The 14,223-nt window shown below is 45.7% G+C and overlaps 1 protein-coding gene across 2 annotated transcripts; it reads right to left on the bottom strand.

Moving 5' to 3' along the window:
• Positions 1–469: 469 nt before the first annotated feature.
• On the bottom strand, positions 470–6,461 carry LOC119168016 (uncharacterized). 2 transcript variants are annotated; one of them, XM_075865465.1, is made up of 4 exons: positions 5,977–6,461; positions 1,511–1,624; positions 947–1,043; positions 470–577 (listed from the first exon to the last, which is right to left on the bottom strand). In XM_075865465.1, exons 1-4 carry the CDS (start codon positions 6,229–6,231, stop codon positions 534–536), a joined length of 510 nt encoding a protein of 169 aa, XP_075721580.1. In that variant the 5' UTR covers positions 6,232–6,461; the 3' UTR covers positions 470–533. The 2 variants fall into 2 exon arrangements, with proteins under 2 accessions (XP_075721580.1, XP_037275364.2); XM_037419467.2 differs by having other exon boundaries at positions 947–1,028; positions 5,977–6,457.
• Positions 6,462–14,223: the final 7,762 nt, after the last annotated feature.

Raw genomic sequence — 14,223 nt, 5'->3', positions numbered from 1 at the left:
TCAAAACCAAAATAAAGCACTTCGCACGCGCAGTACACGTCACTCGTATACGAGGAGATTCGCCATCACAGGTACCGCATCACCTGACTGCACCTTCATCGAAAAGATTAGTGTTGCGCGTGATAGCGAGATAAGGACGAGACAAAGTAACCGTGCTAGTGCGCAGCTTTCAGTTGGCACAGGTCGGCGTCACTGATAGCACGACGCGGTACTAGCTCCAAGGTTAACGCTAAGCACACTCACGACTGCACCTATACCGGTACCATCCGCCAGCCACTGTTTGCTCGTGAGCAATGCTCGTAAGGATGCAACGAAGTGAACTTGCTGATGTGTCTCGTGGTTACAGCACTCTTCGGAAATTGACGCGAGAAGTGCCCAGCTTTGGACTGAACACTAAATGAGTGCAGTGACATCAATGCCGGTGTTCCAATGTGGCGCTTGTTCTAGTAAAGGAAACAGACATACTGGGTAAATGCTCAAGACATTTTATTTATTCCTAAGTCTGCGGCTCACTCGCCTGGCGCATACGCGCATCAGGGGGTCACAGAAGCGGAATCTTGCTCTGCAGCAGGCTGGCCTGAAATGTAAAAAAAACGTGCAAATTCAATCAACTTATCACTAGAGATCTTCAAGCAATCGGGCCAACTTTCTGCTTGCCGAGCAATACTGCCCTGAAAACTGTAAGTAGGCGCCCTTTAGACAAACGAAAAGTGTTATCGAGAAAAAGAAAACTGGCGATCTTGAAATCATGCTTAACTTCCAGCCGACATAAGATACAACGTGTGCCCACGCAGTAGGGCTCAGCATAAGGTGTTTTCAAATAGTTGAATGTATTTGCTTGCGTACAAATAGGTATACCAAACTCGAAATGAAAAAAAAAATACATGTTCTACGATTCTACGACAATTTGACAGCTGTGTAGTCTACTGTAGAAGAAATGACACACCTACTACAGTGTGGCACCAGCCACGCTGAAGCACGCCGAGACCGTACTGCACGAGGAACTTGGCCTGGCACAAACCATTTGCCTGAAATAAAAGGAACTTCAAGTGTATTGGTTAATTTCCATGAAAAGGCATAAATAAGTGGCTCAGTGCGATGGGCGTAACACCAGTGAATTCAAATAAAGAATGGTGTGGTCAGAGCTTTGAGTCAAGGAAAACAAACGTGGATGGAAAAACAACTTCAATCCTAGTGGGATCAGCACACGTTTATTGACTTACGAATGCACTATATTCGTTTTCAGTGAAAGTAGCGCGAAGTGCCGGGGAAGAAAGAAGTTCAGTCAAAAACCGAGGTGCAGCAAGAGAGCTTTCTTACAGCAGTTGAGCGTGAGGATTTTCAGGACATCACAAGATAATTGCGTGAACTCAAGTAAAACTGTTTGAAACGATCGCCTTACAATGCATTATCCATAGCTCAACACAAGCGCTAATTGGGTGTGAAGTTTAGAAATTACTTTATGCAGATGGTCATTGTTGATCTACTTTACATTTGATGGCAATCTCACCTTCCGGCCAACTGGCTTGCACACTTTCGGGCTGTAGCGGACTGATTGGTCGCAGTCACTCTGCACAGTGACGAACTCCACACGGACAACGTTACCGCGTGGTGGCTCAGTGAACTGCACAAAAAGCATGGATGGCGGAACCACTATAAAGTGTAACCACTATAAAGTGTAACCACTATAAATATATAAAGTGTAATCACTATAAAGAACCACTGGTGGAACCACTATAAAGTGTAAAGCCCTGTATGTCAACCAAAAACTGAAGACCTAAGGGAGGCCGCCCTTACGATCACAACTAAAGGAGCAGTATACCCTCATGCCTCCACTAATGTTTTCCCAATTGAGGCACAGTTAGTGGCTGTCCGGTTCAAGTTTGTCTGAAGCGCCCATCAATTTCTGCGGAGTTGAGTGCTTCCGTTTTGGAAGTGAAAATAATGTAAACATCAGTAGGTGTGTCCGACTAGAGCTTGACTTGTGTTGAAGTCCAGTGGAAGATCGCGAGCGCTGTGCCGGATTGCGAATGGAGCGCGCAGATCCGAGAGGGATTGCTCTCGCTAAATCTGCGATAAGAACGCCTGCGTCTCGACGGGAGCTCTTGCTGAGCGCAAATCTAGCGAGGGAACACGAGAGTGTGTGAGAGAGCGGGAAGCGTTTTTTATCCAATCGGTGATTGGATGAAAGACAGGCGCACAGAATACGTCACTTGAACTTCCGGTCAAATCCACCGAATTCGGCGTAGCGAAAATTCTTGCTCGACGGAGCAATTCGGGATCTGCGGTTGCTCTGAATCTACCACTGGAACACACAATTCCCGCTCTCAATATGCCATTAGAATGCGATTGCTCCGTTCAGAGAACAAAAACTTTCTTTGTTCAGTGAAGAAAAACTTTTTTGTTCAGAGAAGAAAAATTTGCTCCGTTTAGAGCAGAAAAACTTGATCAGGATGTACCATTGCAATTCAGCATTAGAAAAGACTGTACAAGAGGACGGGCACTCATGGCAGAGAGTCTGCGCTATGTGTAGACCAGCAAAGCATGCTTTCGTCGCAGACTCCTTTGCAAACTTTGGCGAACACGACACACGAGTGCGGAGATATTCGGCGAATTATCTTTCGTTATCTCAGTTTCTCATGCTGTGTACTGACACTTTTTTTTATCTGAACGCTTGGAAGCAGTCCGCTCTGTTAAGCGCCACACAAGAAAGCGAAGCGGCGGCGTGAAAGAGAATATGCGCATGCCTGCTACGGGCAGTCTCAGACAGCGGTCGTTTGATAGGTAGGTTTTCCGGAAACCAGACACCACATTCGCTTCTTTTGAGTACCGTTATTGGCGTTTTTTATGCTCAGCACTGAATTCAAGGTTTAAAGCAAGGGTCAAGTGGTAATCCTTCAAATGGATGGTACGTCATGACAACTACTAACTGCACTACGTGAGCGTCGTAATCTTTACCAGGAGTGCTTAAGACTTTAATTATCTCTTTTAGAATAGATAGGGAACACATCAGCGGCCGGGGAAGGCTTTCGCTCTGTTCTTTATAGTCTTCATGGTTATATTTCATGCTTAGTAAAGCTTATTAGGTCTAGCTGTGCTAAAACTCAGTTGCTTAAGCCCTCTGATGTCTTATGCTCAATTATATCTATTTATTATGATGCATTCCTAATTAAAACTGAGTCCACAGCCCAATTAGGTAATTACTATTGTCATACTTGCATTAGAGTGATTAAAAAGTTGATTTCTATTGAAAAAGCATTAATAAATTCTGAGTCTGCTTGAGCACTGAAATGCACATATCGAGTGCACGTAAGTTTTGTGAAAACACACACTGACTCCTGTTATCACGTAGATATTGCAACCACACAACTACCAGCAAAAGCAAAGAAGAAAACTTGGGCATTCAACAAAATCTTATCCGCGGATACGGCGCAACTTGTTTTATACAACGTATAAATATGCAACACCCATGTGACTTATTGATACGCCAGGCGCAAATTTAAGAAAGCCTCAGCGAAGTATTCGGCAAGTCATAGAAAGCTAAACTTAGTAGCAGTATAAGGTGAAGCATATTTTGGCTGTATTCGATTATGTATCCTCCAGTTAACGTTTAAAGAATAAAAATATATCCCCAGTTTGCATATAAATTCACTGTTTGAGATGAAAATTTGAAAAGAAAAACTGCCAAAAGAAGAAATATAATTGTAGGAAGAAACTCTCTTCTGAGAGAAGCCTAACAAACGTGCAAATACTCAGATAACAAGCAAGACTTTTTTTAACAGCCATATATTGAGGCAACTAGTAACACCAGACCACCTGAATAACATGTCCTCTGAGCTTTGCTCCAGCACACTGTCTTTTTCTATTACAGAGAATGAACTACTTCTCAGTGCAATCATATCCGCCTACTGCATGACCACATATGATTTATAATAGGGACATTTAAATATTTATAATGGTTAAAGCATTTCAACTCGCACGAGATTACACTGAAAATGCAAGCTGATGTATTGGGGGGCAACAGAAAAATTTCTAGCAGCGACAGTCATCATTGCGCGTGATTATCCAGTCAACGCATACATCCGCGTAGACGCTTTGAGAATGCCGCTAAGACATTTCGCTCGCCTTCCACCACATCGCCTCACCTCACTTCGAACTTCTAAGCCCCACTCAGCGTTCAGCGCAACTGTAGCTCAGCACTGCGCAGTTCTTCCACTGCACTTCACGCATGCAGCACGGCTGCCGATACCACCGTGGTGCCTACACACACTCAAAGCCTTTATTACAATGCCTGACATCAAAAATAAGAAAAAGTCGTCGCATCTAGCCCTAAAACAGGCCACACAACTGTTCCTGCTACAGGAGCACAACGGACGCCTTCGCATTTACACGGATGACTCGGTGTCTTCATTAGGCTCAACAGGGGCGGTGGTTATTCGCGCGAGGCAAATCACAATTAAATTCACGACATTGCATTTGACGTCGTCGACAGCTGCAGAACCCGCCACCATACGTGCAGCTCTGGAGTTTAGAGTTGAAGAACCTTCGGGATCTCGGCCTATCTTCTCAGACTCGAAGGAAGCGCTTCAATGTGTTATGTCACCCTTTCGCCATGAACCTAATGAACAGTTAGTAGCTGAAAGAAGGCTTTTTCATCACCAAGCAATTGAGAAACAGCACAGCATATATGGATATCAGTGGATACCAGGTCATTGCGGTATATATGGCAATGACCGCGCAGATGAGGCCGCTAGTTCTGCACACGATGGTACCCCATACACAGCCATTCTGTTCTCAAGAACCGACGCACCTACAAGATTTCGTTGGCGTGCACGTGACTTCCCACTGGTACAGTAGAACTCAACAGAATTCATAAACCTGTGCCTGCATAACTTAGATCTTGATCTGCAGCTTCTTCCTTCAGAGATATTTCGGGCTGAGGAGACGTTTCTATGCCACCTGTGGCTTGGAGTGGCCTTCACGAACGCATACTCTTATCTCATTGGAATGGCCAGCTCTTCTACATGCACTTACTGCAGCTGCGAAGAAACCATCGCGCACCTTCTATGTGAGTGCATCTACTTCAACGCGCCAAGACAAGAACTGACTGCAGCTCTGGATAGACTGGAATATCGGCCTTTGTCGGAACAAGGAATTCTGGGTCATTGGCCGAGCTTATCCTCAGCCCAGAAGGCCTTGAAAGCTTTGCTGCACTTTTTGCGGACAACTGCATGGCCTCTGAGGCAGGCTTCAGTGTTTTATACTCTTTGATGTTGCCTTTCCTCTGTCGCTAATTTTTTGTAATTTCTCTCTCATTCACTTCGAAACATTTTTTTATCATCTTTTATTCCCCTCACCCTTTTCCCCAGCAAAGGGTAGCCATCCGTTCTAAGAACTCGCTAACCCCCCTGTCCTTCCGCTTAAACTTTGCTCCTCCGTTCCATTATGGTGTTTTTTTCACGTGCACTGGCATCAGACTGATTACACGAGCCTCGATTTTTTCGCGTCTCTAGAAATCAAACCGCAATGACCAGGACTGAAACCACTATTTCAGGTAAGCAGCCTATACCAAGGTAACCATTGTGTTCCCGTCGTGAAATATGAATGAAATAAGTTTTCTGATATCACTCGAGTATCACTTAGGTGAAGCTTTTTTAACAATAGCGTCCACGTGACATTGAAGGGTGAGCTGTATGGGGGGGTTTAACGTCAAACCCCCGTATGATTATGAAAAACCCCGTAGTGGAGGGCTCCGAAAATTTTGACCACCTGGGATTATTTAACGTGCACCTAAATCTGAGCACACAGGCCTACAGCATTTATGCCTCCATCGCAAATGCAGGCGCCGCAGCTGGGATTACATCCCTCTACCTGCGGGACGTTCAAGGGCGTGATAAGTGAACTGATGATGGTTCGTTTCACTTTATGATAATGTTACGGAGCTTGTAGGCCGAAGAAATGATCAAAGAGGCTCACCATCAGTGCTGCGCGAACGACTCGAAGAACGGTGATGAGGTTCCCCTTGCGCGGTTGATGGTGGCGTCTCCTGAGAAGCTTGTGCGCGTAGCGCAGCAGGATAGGGTTGCCAGGAAGCGAGCGCCCTGGAGCCAGGGTGCATGTTCCAGGTATAAGGCGCCGGTCGCGACTCCGCACGCAGCCCTTAAACAAGTTTGCCTTGTCGTCCCCTATCACTGCTCCATAGAGCAGCATTAGTGAGGCGACCCACAACATGGTGCTCGGGAGGATCGGAAACACTAAACTTAACCGTCCCCTGACGCTTGGAAGAAGCTCGGCTGCGTGCTAGTTACTGCTTTTGAACGTGTTTGAGGGGAAAGGGAATGGCGAGGATGGATGAATGTGCTGATAAGTCAACTCTGCGCAGAATAGTGACGCATGCAATGTAAGATTGCAGTGTGCTTCGGAAACATTTCTTCCTCGTAAATTCGCCATGTTTATGCTGTGGGAACCTTTTAAAAATCAGTGAAAGCTTGTAGCGGTGTTAGCGATAGCAGTTCGTACCGTTGCCGATGCAGCCCGCGGCAAGTGTAAAAAAAATGCCTCTTTACAGTTGATATATTGCTATAGGATGACGCTTCATAATGAAATGAAAGCTTCAGGAACGAGCTATCGCTATCATAGGCGCGGCAGTTTAAGTACGCCTCCAACATGCTTCTGTATTCGATCTTGCGAAAACAACAAAAGATAGGGAGCACAACGTTCTTCATTGAAAAGAGAAGCGTAATGAAGCCACATGGTTGCCTAGCCGTTGAGATGATAAAAAGGTCTAAAAAATGCTAACATACCAGATTATGTCAATCTTTATACTGTTAATCTATTGTACGGTAATCATAAAATAAATTTTTCGCTTTCTGTACCAACAATGCAAAACTTCCACTCATACGCTAAGATATGTCGCTGGGCTGCACGTTTCAAAACAGTGTTGTGATTATGAGAGACGCCACAGTGACGGGCTTTAAAATTTCGACCACTTGCTTTTGAAATGCTGTTCTTCAACTAGGTATGTCGGCCTCTCGAAATTGACCTTTAGCGATATGTGGCAGCCGTGGCCGGGATCTGCTGCTGCAGCCTTTGGGTCAGCAGACAAGCACTTGACCATGGTGACGGGTAGCATGCAGTATAGCGACTCACGAAAAGTTGACGACAAAAAGGGGACATTGAAAACAATTTCAACCGCTAAGTTAGTTACGAAAATGTCATACCTGAAGTTTCAAGTTCCAAAATGATACGATTATGAAGAACATCATATTGAAGGAATGCGAACATTTCAACCATGTGGCATTCTTTATTCGGCTTCGAAATCGCACAGTGCATGGGCCCCTACTAGTTCACCTCAATCGGCATGCGAACACTAAGGTTAAAGAAGCACTGCAATTAAATTTCAAGATCGAGATGGACCCATAACTCAAATGCTTTGTATGCATGGGTCTTCTTCGCCAAATTTAAACGGCATTTGTCGCGTGGAAATTATTTTATTTCAATGGTTAACAAGCGTAGAAATGCTAGAGTGAGAAAAAAAACGGATAATAGACTGTCCTGCGACATTGACACTAGTGCTACGTGTACGTTAGGGACGGTTTTTTTGCAGCTTAAACCGTTTCGCCCACGTGACCTTTCCGGTGACGTCACCACAATTTCACGGCTGCTGGGGCACTCTTTTTTTTCCGCATTCACGGTTCGTTTCAAGTCGAGACAGATATCACCGTTCAGACAAGCCGGGGCGAGGTGAAAAAGCTGTGATCATGGCTGAATAGGTAGCATAGAGTGTCTGAAAAAGCCTTGGATGTGAAGATTCCTTCCTCCGTGGAACAAACGAAAGTCGGCAAAACAGACGTTGATTGATGATGATTGATATGTGGGCTTTACCGTCCCAAAACGACCATATGATAATGAGAGACGCCGTAGTGGAGGGCTGCGGAAATTTCGACCGCCTGGGGTTCTTTAACGTGCACCCAAATCTGAGCACACGGGCCTACAACGTTTCCGCCTCCACCGGAAATGCAGCCGTCGCAGCCGGGATTCGAACCGGTGACCTGCGGCTCAGCAGCCGAGTACCTCAGCCACTAGACCACTGCAGCGGGGAAAAAGCACGTTCCGGGTCAGATCTGTCATCATCGAGGATTTCGCGTGCTGAGAGGTGTTTGCAATTCGTTTCGCGTCGGTATTGCGAGTACAGAAACATGGAGGTCACTTCAGTGGCAAAGTGGTTTGTGCTTCTTCTTTTTTGAACTCTCATCGCTGTGAAATAGCCGGCTAGTGCCGTAATGCGCCGTGTTGAGACTTATTCGCAACGTTTACCGTTAGCAAACGACTGCATCCGTTGCCATCAATTTGTACGCACAAGTACGTACAATGACATGCTGCATATAGGTGAACATCTTCGACAGATGGCTGGGTGAACTTGCACACCAATAACAAAATCTCCAGCTAAGTTATAGTCCAAAAATAAAACTTATAGATTGTAAACTGACCCGACGTTTCGGGACCGATTCGATCCCCTTTTCAGAGGTTACTGCTCGGCCGGCTCCGAAGCTAGGGATTTTTAAATGCGAAGCATTTCTTTGTGAACCTCGGCGAATTTGAGCCAATCTATCTATCTATCTATCTATCTATCTATCTATCTATCTATCTATCTATCTATCTATCTATCTATCTATCTATCTATCTATCTATCTATCTATCTATCTATCTATCTATCTATCTATCTATCTATCTATCTATCTATCTATCTATCTATCTATCTAGCCGCCTACGACTTTGAGCTCTCCTGGCAGTTGAGATTATAGTATCGATACCAAATTTGGTATGACATAACACGACTGTATTAAAACGTATATAACTAGTCATACAACGAATATCAAGACATGTATGTCATGAATGTCATGATATACATTTCATAGTCCTGCAGCTCTTGCAGTTGTTTTGTTCACATGGCATGTTGCAAAAGTGGTATGGTATGACATGATTGCATGGCGAACACAAGAGACAGACCCTAATATGAAAATCATGACATGCGTGTCATGTAACTACATGACTACATCCCACGCTCACGATGCGCTCGCGGCCGTTTCACCAGTTTCCCTTATACCAAATTTGGTATTACGGGATGTGAATGGATGACGAAGGTATCACACTGGTGCGAAAATGATAAACATGCGATGCGTGTCATGTAACAACATGACTACCGGCCACGCTCATGATGCGCTGGTGGCTGTTTCGGTACCTTCCCTTATACCAAGTTTGGTATTACGGGACGTGAATGGAGTACGAAGGTATGATACTGGTGCAAACATGATAATCATGAAATGCGTGTCATGTAACAACATGACTAAATTCCACGCTCATGATGCGCTCACGACGATTTCGCTAGCTTCACTTATACCCAATTTTGTATCACGGGACTTGGATGGATGACGAAGGTATTATTGTTGTGCGAACAAGATAAACATGAGATGCGTGTCATGTAACAACATGACTACATGTTACGCTCATGATGTGCTCGCGGCCGTTTCGCTAACTTCACCTGTACCAAACTTGGTAATACGCGACGCGAACGGACGACGTAAGTAGCTGACACATCCAAACATATTATTCACGACATGCGTGGCATGTAACAACATGACTTATTGCCACACTGATGATGCGCTCGTGGCCATTTTGCTACCTTCACATATGCCAGATTTGGTATTACGTGACGCCAATGGACGATGAAGGTATGTTACCGGTGCAAACATGATAATCATGAGATGCGTGTCATGTGAGAACATGGCTGCATGACACAGTCAATGCGCCAATACATTACCACGTGACGTGGTGTGCGTGCTCGCCGACGTTCATTTCGTAGCGTCACGCCAAGGGCCGGTCCTGCCATATACTCGCAGGCGCGCACCGCGCTGCGTTTCTTTGACGCATGCGCGTTTCAGCGCGCCCGGCATCCCTCCGTCACGAAAAGAGTGAGACGCAGTGTTGTATGGGTAACGCATCAGCGCGAAATGCAACATGTCGCATTTAGCGCCGGTTCCCGTCGGGCCGCGCCGGCGGACGCTAGTCGCACCGGTGGCACCTAGCGTCACACTATAAAGTGCTCACGCTATGTTAACGTAGTGTCACTGTGCCCAGCGTGAGCGCGCGTCCACGCTACATTAGAGTGTATTGGGCCCTTCTTGACGCGCTCGCGGCCGTTTCGCTAGCTCAACATAAACAAAATTTGGTGTCACTTGATGTCAATGTATGACGAAAGTATGTGACGGGTGCAAACATAATAATCCAAACACGTGTGTGATGCCAAAACATGACCACAAGCCAAGCTCATAGCGTACTCGCGCTTGTTTCACAAGCTCCACATTAACTAAATTTATCCCGTATTCTAGAACGTCCCTTCACTCGACACTCCACCTTCACTTGAGAAAGCCGATGGGAGCGCCAACTTTAACAACGGCAAGTCACTGCATATCAGCAATGATCTGCTGCAACTCTTGAGTGACGCAGCGTCATTTTCAGCCAAGCGGCAGCGCACTGCTTAACTCTGTCAAGTGAATGGTGAAAGTCGAGTTGAAGAGCGTTTGTGAATACGGGGGTCAGTATTCCGTGACCTGAATAGATTGCGAAGGTAAACGACACATCCAAACATGATTATCATGACGCGGAAGTTATTTACCGCATCATTTGCCTCCACCTCGTAACGTTGTGCTGATTTCAAAGTGACATATCAGCATTTCTCATTCGTGCTTCGCATATCATCGATTGCCACTGTACGTGGGATCTGCCTTTTTTTTCTTGTTGGTTTCGCCTTCTCTGTCGTCCCTTTTTCAGCGTTCTTGTTGCTGCGGTGTTTTTTCAACTTAGTTTTGTAGACCGTGGACGCATACACTGGGCGTATAGACAAGGAACTGTCTCGTTCTGTCTTCGCTGTTCAAACAATTCGCGTGCCCGTACTGTGAAATGGGAAATGGACCAAAGAGATAACAACAAAAACAAGAACCTACAAGGTGATAAAGGCATGCACAGGACAGTTTGCTGATGAAGATGAGAGTTCAACCAGACAGCGCGCGATGCATTCGCACTTTCTTTCCAAGCCAAACTAATCGGATAGCGCGAATGTTTTGCAGTAACGACGCAATACCATGTCGTGACAGGCAAGCAAACGAGTAGAAAAATAACATTTTTGCGCCACTTCACCACCAAAACTCCCTAGAAATTTTGCTTACATAAGCAGCGTGTAATTGTACGCACCTCTAGGAAGCAGCGGATGCAGTCGTTTGCTAAAGGCAAAAGTTCACAATATGCCTCAATACGGGGCAATACGGCACTGGCCAGCTATCTCACAGCAATGAGAGTTCACAAAACAGGAAGCAAAAACCGATTTGCCACTGAAGTGAGCTCCACATGTTTGTGTGCACGCAAGACCGACGCGAAATAAATTGCAAACACCCATGAGCACGCGAAAACGTCGATGACGACGGATCTGGCACGGAGCGTTTGTTCCACTTTTCAGGAGCGAGGCATGCTCATATCCAAGGCTTTCTTAGACACTTCTTGCCATGTTTTAAGCCGTAATACTATAATGGTTATCACAGTTTTTCATAGCTCTTTTTTAACGTGGCCCCAGCTTGTCAAGACTTCAAATGAACTGCGAAGTGTAAAAAAAAAAAAGCGCTGCGGCAGCCATGACGTTTTGGTGACGTTGACGAATTAGTCACGTGGGCGAAACGGTTCGAAATGCAAAAAAACCGCCTCTGTTCGGTGTGATACATTCCACAAATACCATCCTGAGTGACAATACGCTAGTAACAATTACGTCGACGATCTGAGTGTGTTTGGAGCCGACTCCCGGCCATGCTCTCCCTATTAGCTCTCCTTGACGTGTTGAAGCGTGCGTGCGATTCATCGTATCGCATCGACTGATTTGACGTGTGCTCCGCAGCGTAAGTACGATCATTCAGAGTAACAACACCTGCCAGAATGTCGGGGACCCGTTGCGCATTGAGAACCTGCACGTCGAGGCGAGAAAAAAGCGGAAATGGCGTGGCGTTTCATGCCTTTCCAAGCCATGAACTTCTACGCAGCCAGTGGGTTGACTTCGCACGCGCCCATGGCGAGAGGGACTGGACGCCTGTGAAGAACAGCCGCATTTGCTCGCTTCACTTTGCGCCGTGCTGCTACAGGGTAAATCCTGTGTTGGTGAACGAGTTGGGTTTCACTAGCAGTACGAGGCCCCTTCTCGAGGCCGAGGCTAAAGGGAGAAGGGTAGAAAACGTTGGCACTACTTAACCTAGCCGGCAGAAAACGCATGGAGGGGTTTTAGTCTACATAATCAGTGATACAGCTCGACTGACTGTACCTGGGCTCCTATAAGACGAAATGCCTGTGTGCTTGACGTCACCATTTTTGTGAAAGCTGCATCAGCTGAGCAGTAGCCTCGACGTGGCCGCGAGGTAGCGCCGAGAGACTACAATTTGATGGGCTTTCAACCCATTTTGAAACACGTTCGATAGCAGATAAATTAATTAATATTGCAGATATTCATTCGTACCTGATATGCGTTTTAGGTCGCCAATCCCTAGTAGGGGTAGATAGCTACTCGTTGACGCAAAAATCTTGACATGAGCAAATTTGATGTCAGTGCTCCTCTAAAATCGATCTTGTGACATTCGCATCAACAGCCTTGTACTGTAACTATTCATCTGCCATGGCTGGAAAATTCGGAAATGAATTAGAGAACAACCGCACAGCAATATCCAAACGCTTACCATCATCATCATCATCACCACCACCACCACCACCAACCATCTTCCATCTGCTCTAGAGCGGGTATGTGCCACAGGAGATTCGAGAGGGGAGATGGTTGTATACTTTGAGTGTTTACTAGATGGACGAATGCACAGAAAGACTAGCAGATGAGCGGACGGATGGAAGCAGCGATGGTCCGACGGATGGACGGAATCACGCGCGGACGCACGGCTGGACGCATGGACAGACAAACGGACACATGGATAGCCACGCGGATGGATGGAAGCAAGAATGAACGGACGGACAGAAACAAGGGAGGGCTAATGGCCGCTTCGCCCCACTCATAATGATTCACTCTGTTGATATGCTGTAATTTTTTGTTTCCGTTTTCAGCTCTATGTTTTCCTGTGTAATAAATTTACGCTCAGTTGCTTATCAGCGGTTGTGTTGTGTTAATCATTTTTTCTCCGTCCCATTCTTGCACTGTTCTCGTCAGTATTCTTGAGAGCTTTTGATTTCTGCAGCCCACGTCCGGGGCAACTGGTGTTCACAACCGGTATCTCTTTATAAAAAATGAAACAACTAAAAATGATTGAAAGTGAATTGGGGTGAGAATGCAGGTCTTCTTTGTGGCAGCCCAGTATTCCACCACAGAGCCAGGACATGAGTCCTAAATCCTGCGCAAGAAGACCTTATACAAGCTTCATGTCAAGACGGAGAAATAATAACCTGCGTAATAAAGTGTCATTGAAAAGTGACACTAGACGTCACTGAATGCGATTAGTACAAACAGGAATCACACTAAAGTAGTACTAAGTCATGGGTCGTTGAATTCTTCTGACCCATACATGGACTCAGACCAATTGAACAACATTGTGCACATACATGAAAGTCCACATAATTTCTTACTGACGCAAGTACCGCGATTCTCATAGAAAGACAAGTAATGGCAAATTAGTTGTTTCCTTATTTGACGAAAAAAAAACACGGCATATCGATGTTGTGAATTATGGTGAGGGGGCGAAGCAGTTGAATTATTGTTCGGTGTTACCGTCAATCACCCGTGATGTTCACCACTCACGCATGTAAATGTATGCCAGGCGGTTGACAGGTATATAAAATGTTCATTTATCATTTTCAAAGTGGGCAAAGATGACGTTTGTATCCAGTCGTACAGAATGAATCGTAAAGCATATTGAGACGTTATCTACTACTGTACAAGCCCGCCGTTGTCCGTGATCATCATCGTCATCAGTGCCATTGTCATCGCCATGTCGTACAGGGGGTACCTTGCATGGGCTGTGCCTTAGTGGAAGAAAAAGAATGCGTCGTGTCCCCCAAAGAATGTATGCGCCATGGATTTTAGGCTACAGACAAACAAACAAACAAACGCAATTGTTGTTCATCCTCATTAGCGTCATCGTCATGACTTATAGCGGGCACCTTGCATCTGCTTTGCTGTTGCACTCGTGGAAG

This window comes from Rhipicephalus microplus, chromosome 6 (genome assembly GCF_043290135.1).
Source record: "Rhipicephalus microplus isolate Deutch F79 chromosome 6, USDA_Rmic, whole genome shotgun sequence".
Taxonomy (NCBI): domain Eukaryota; kingdom Metazoa; phylum Arthropoda; class Arachnida; order Ixodida; family Ixodidae; genus Rhipicephalus; species Rhipicephalus microplus.
The sequence above is the reverse complement of the archived record's forward strand: the minus strand, read 5'-3'. Positions and strand labels throughout refer to the sequence as shown.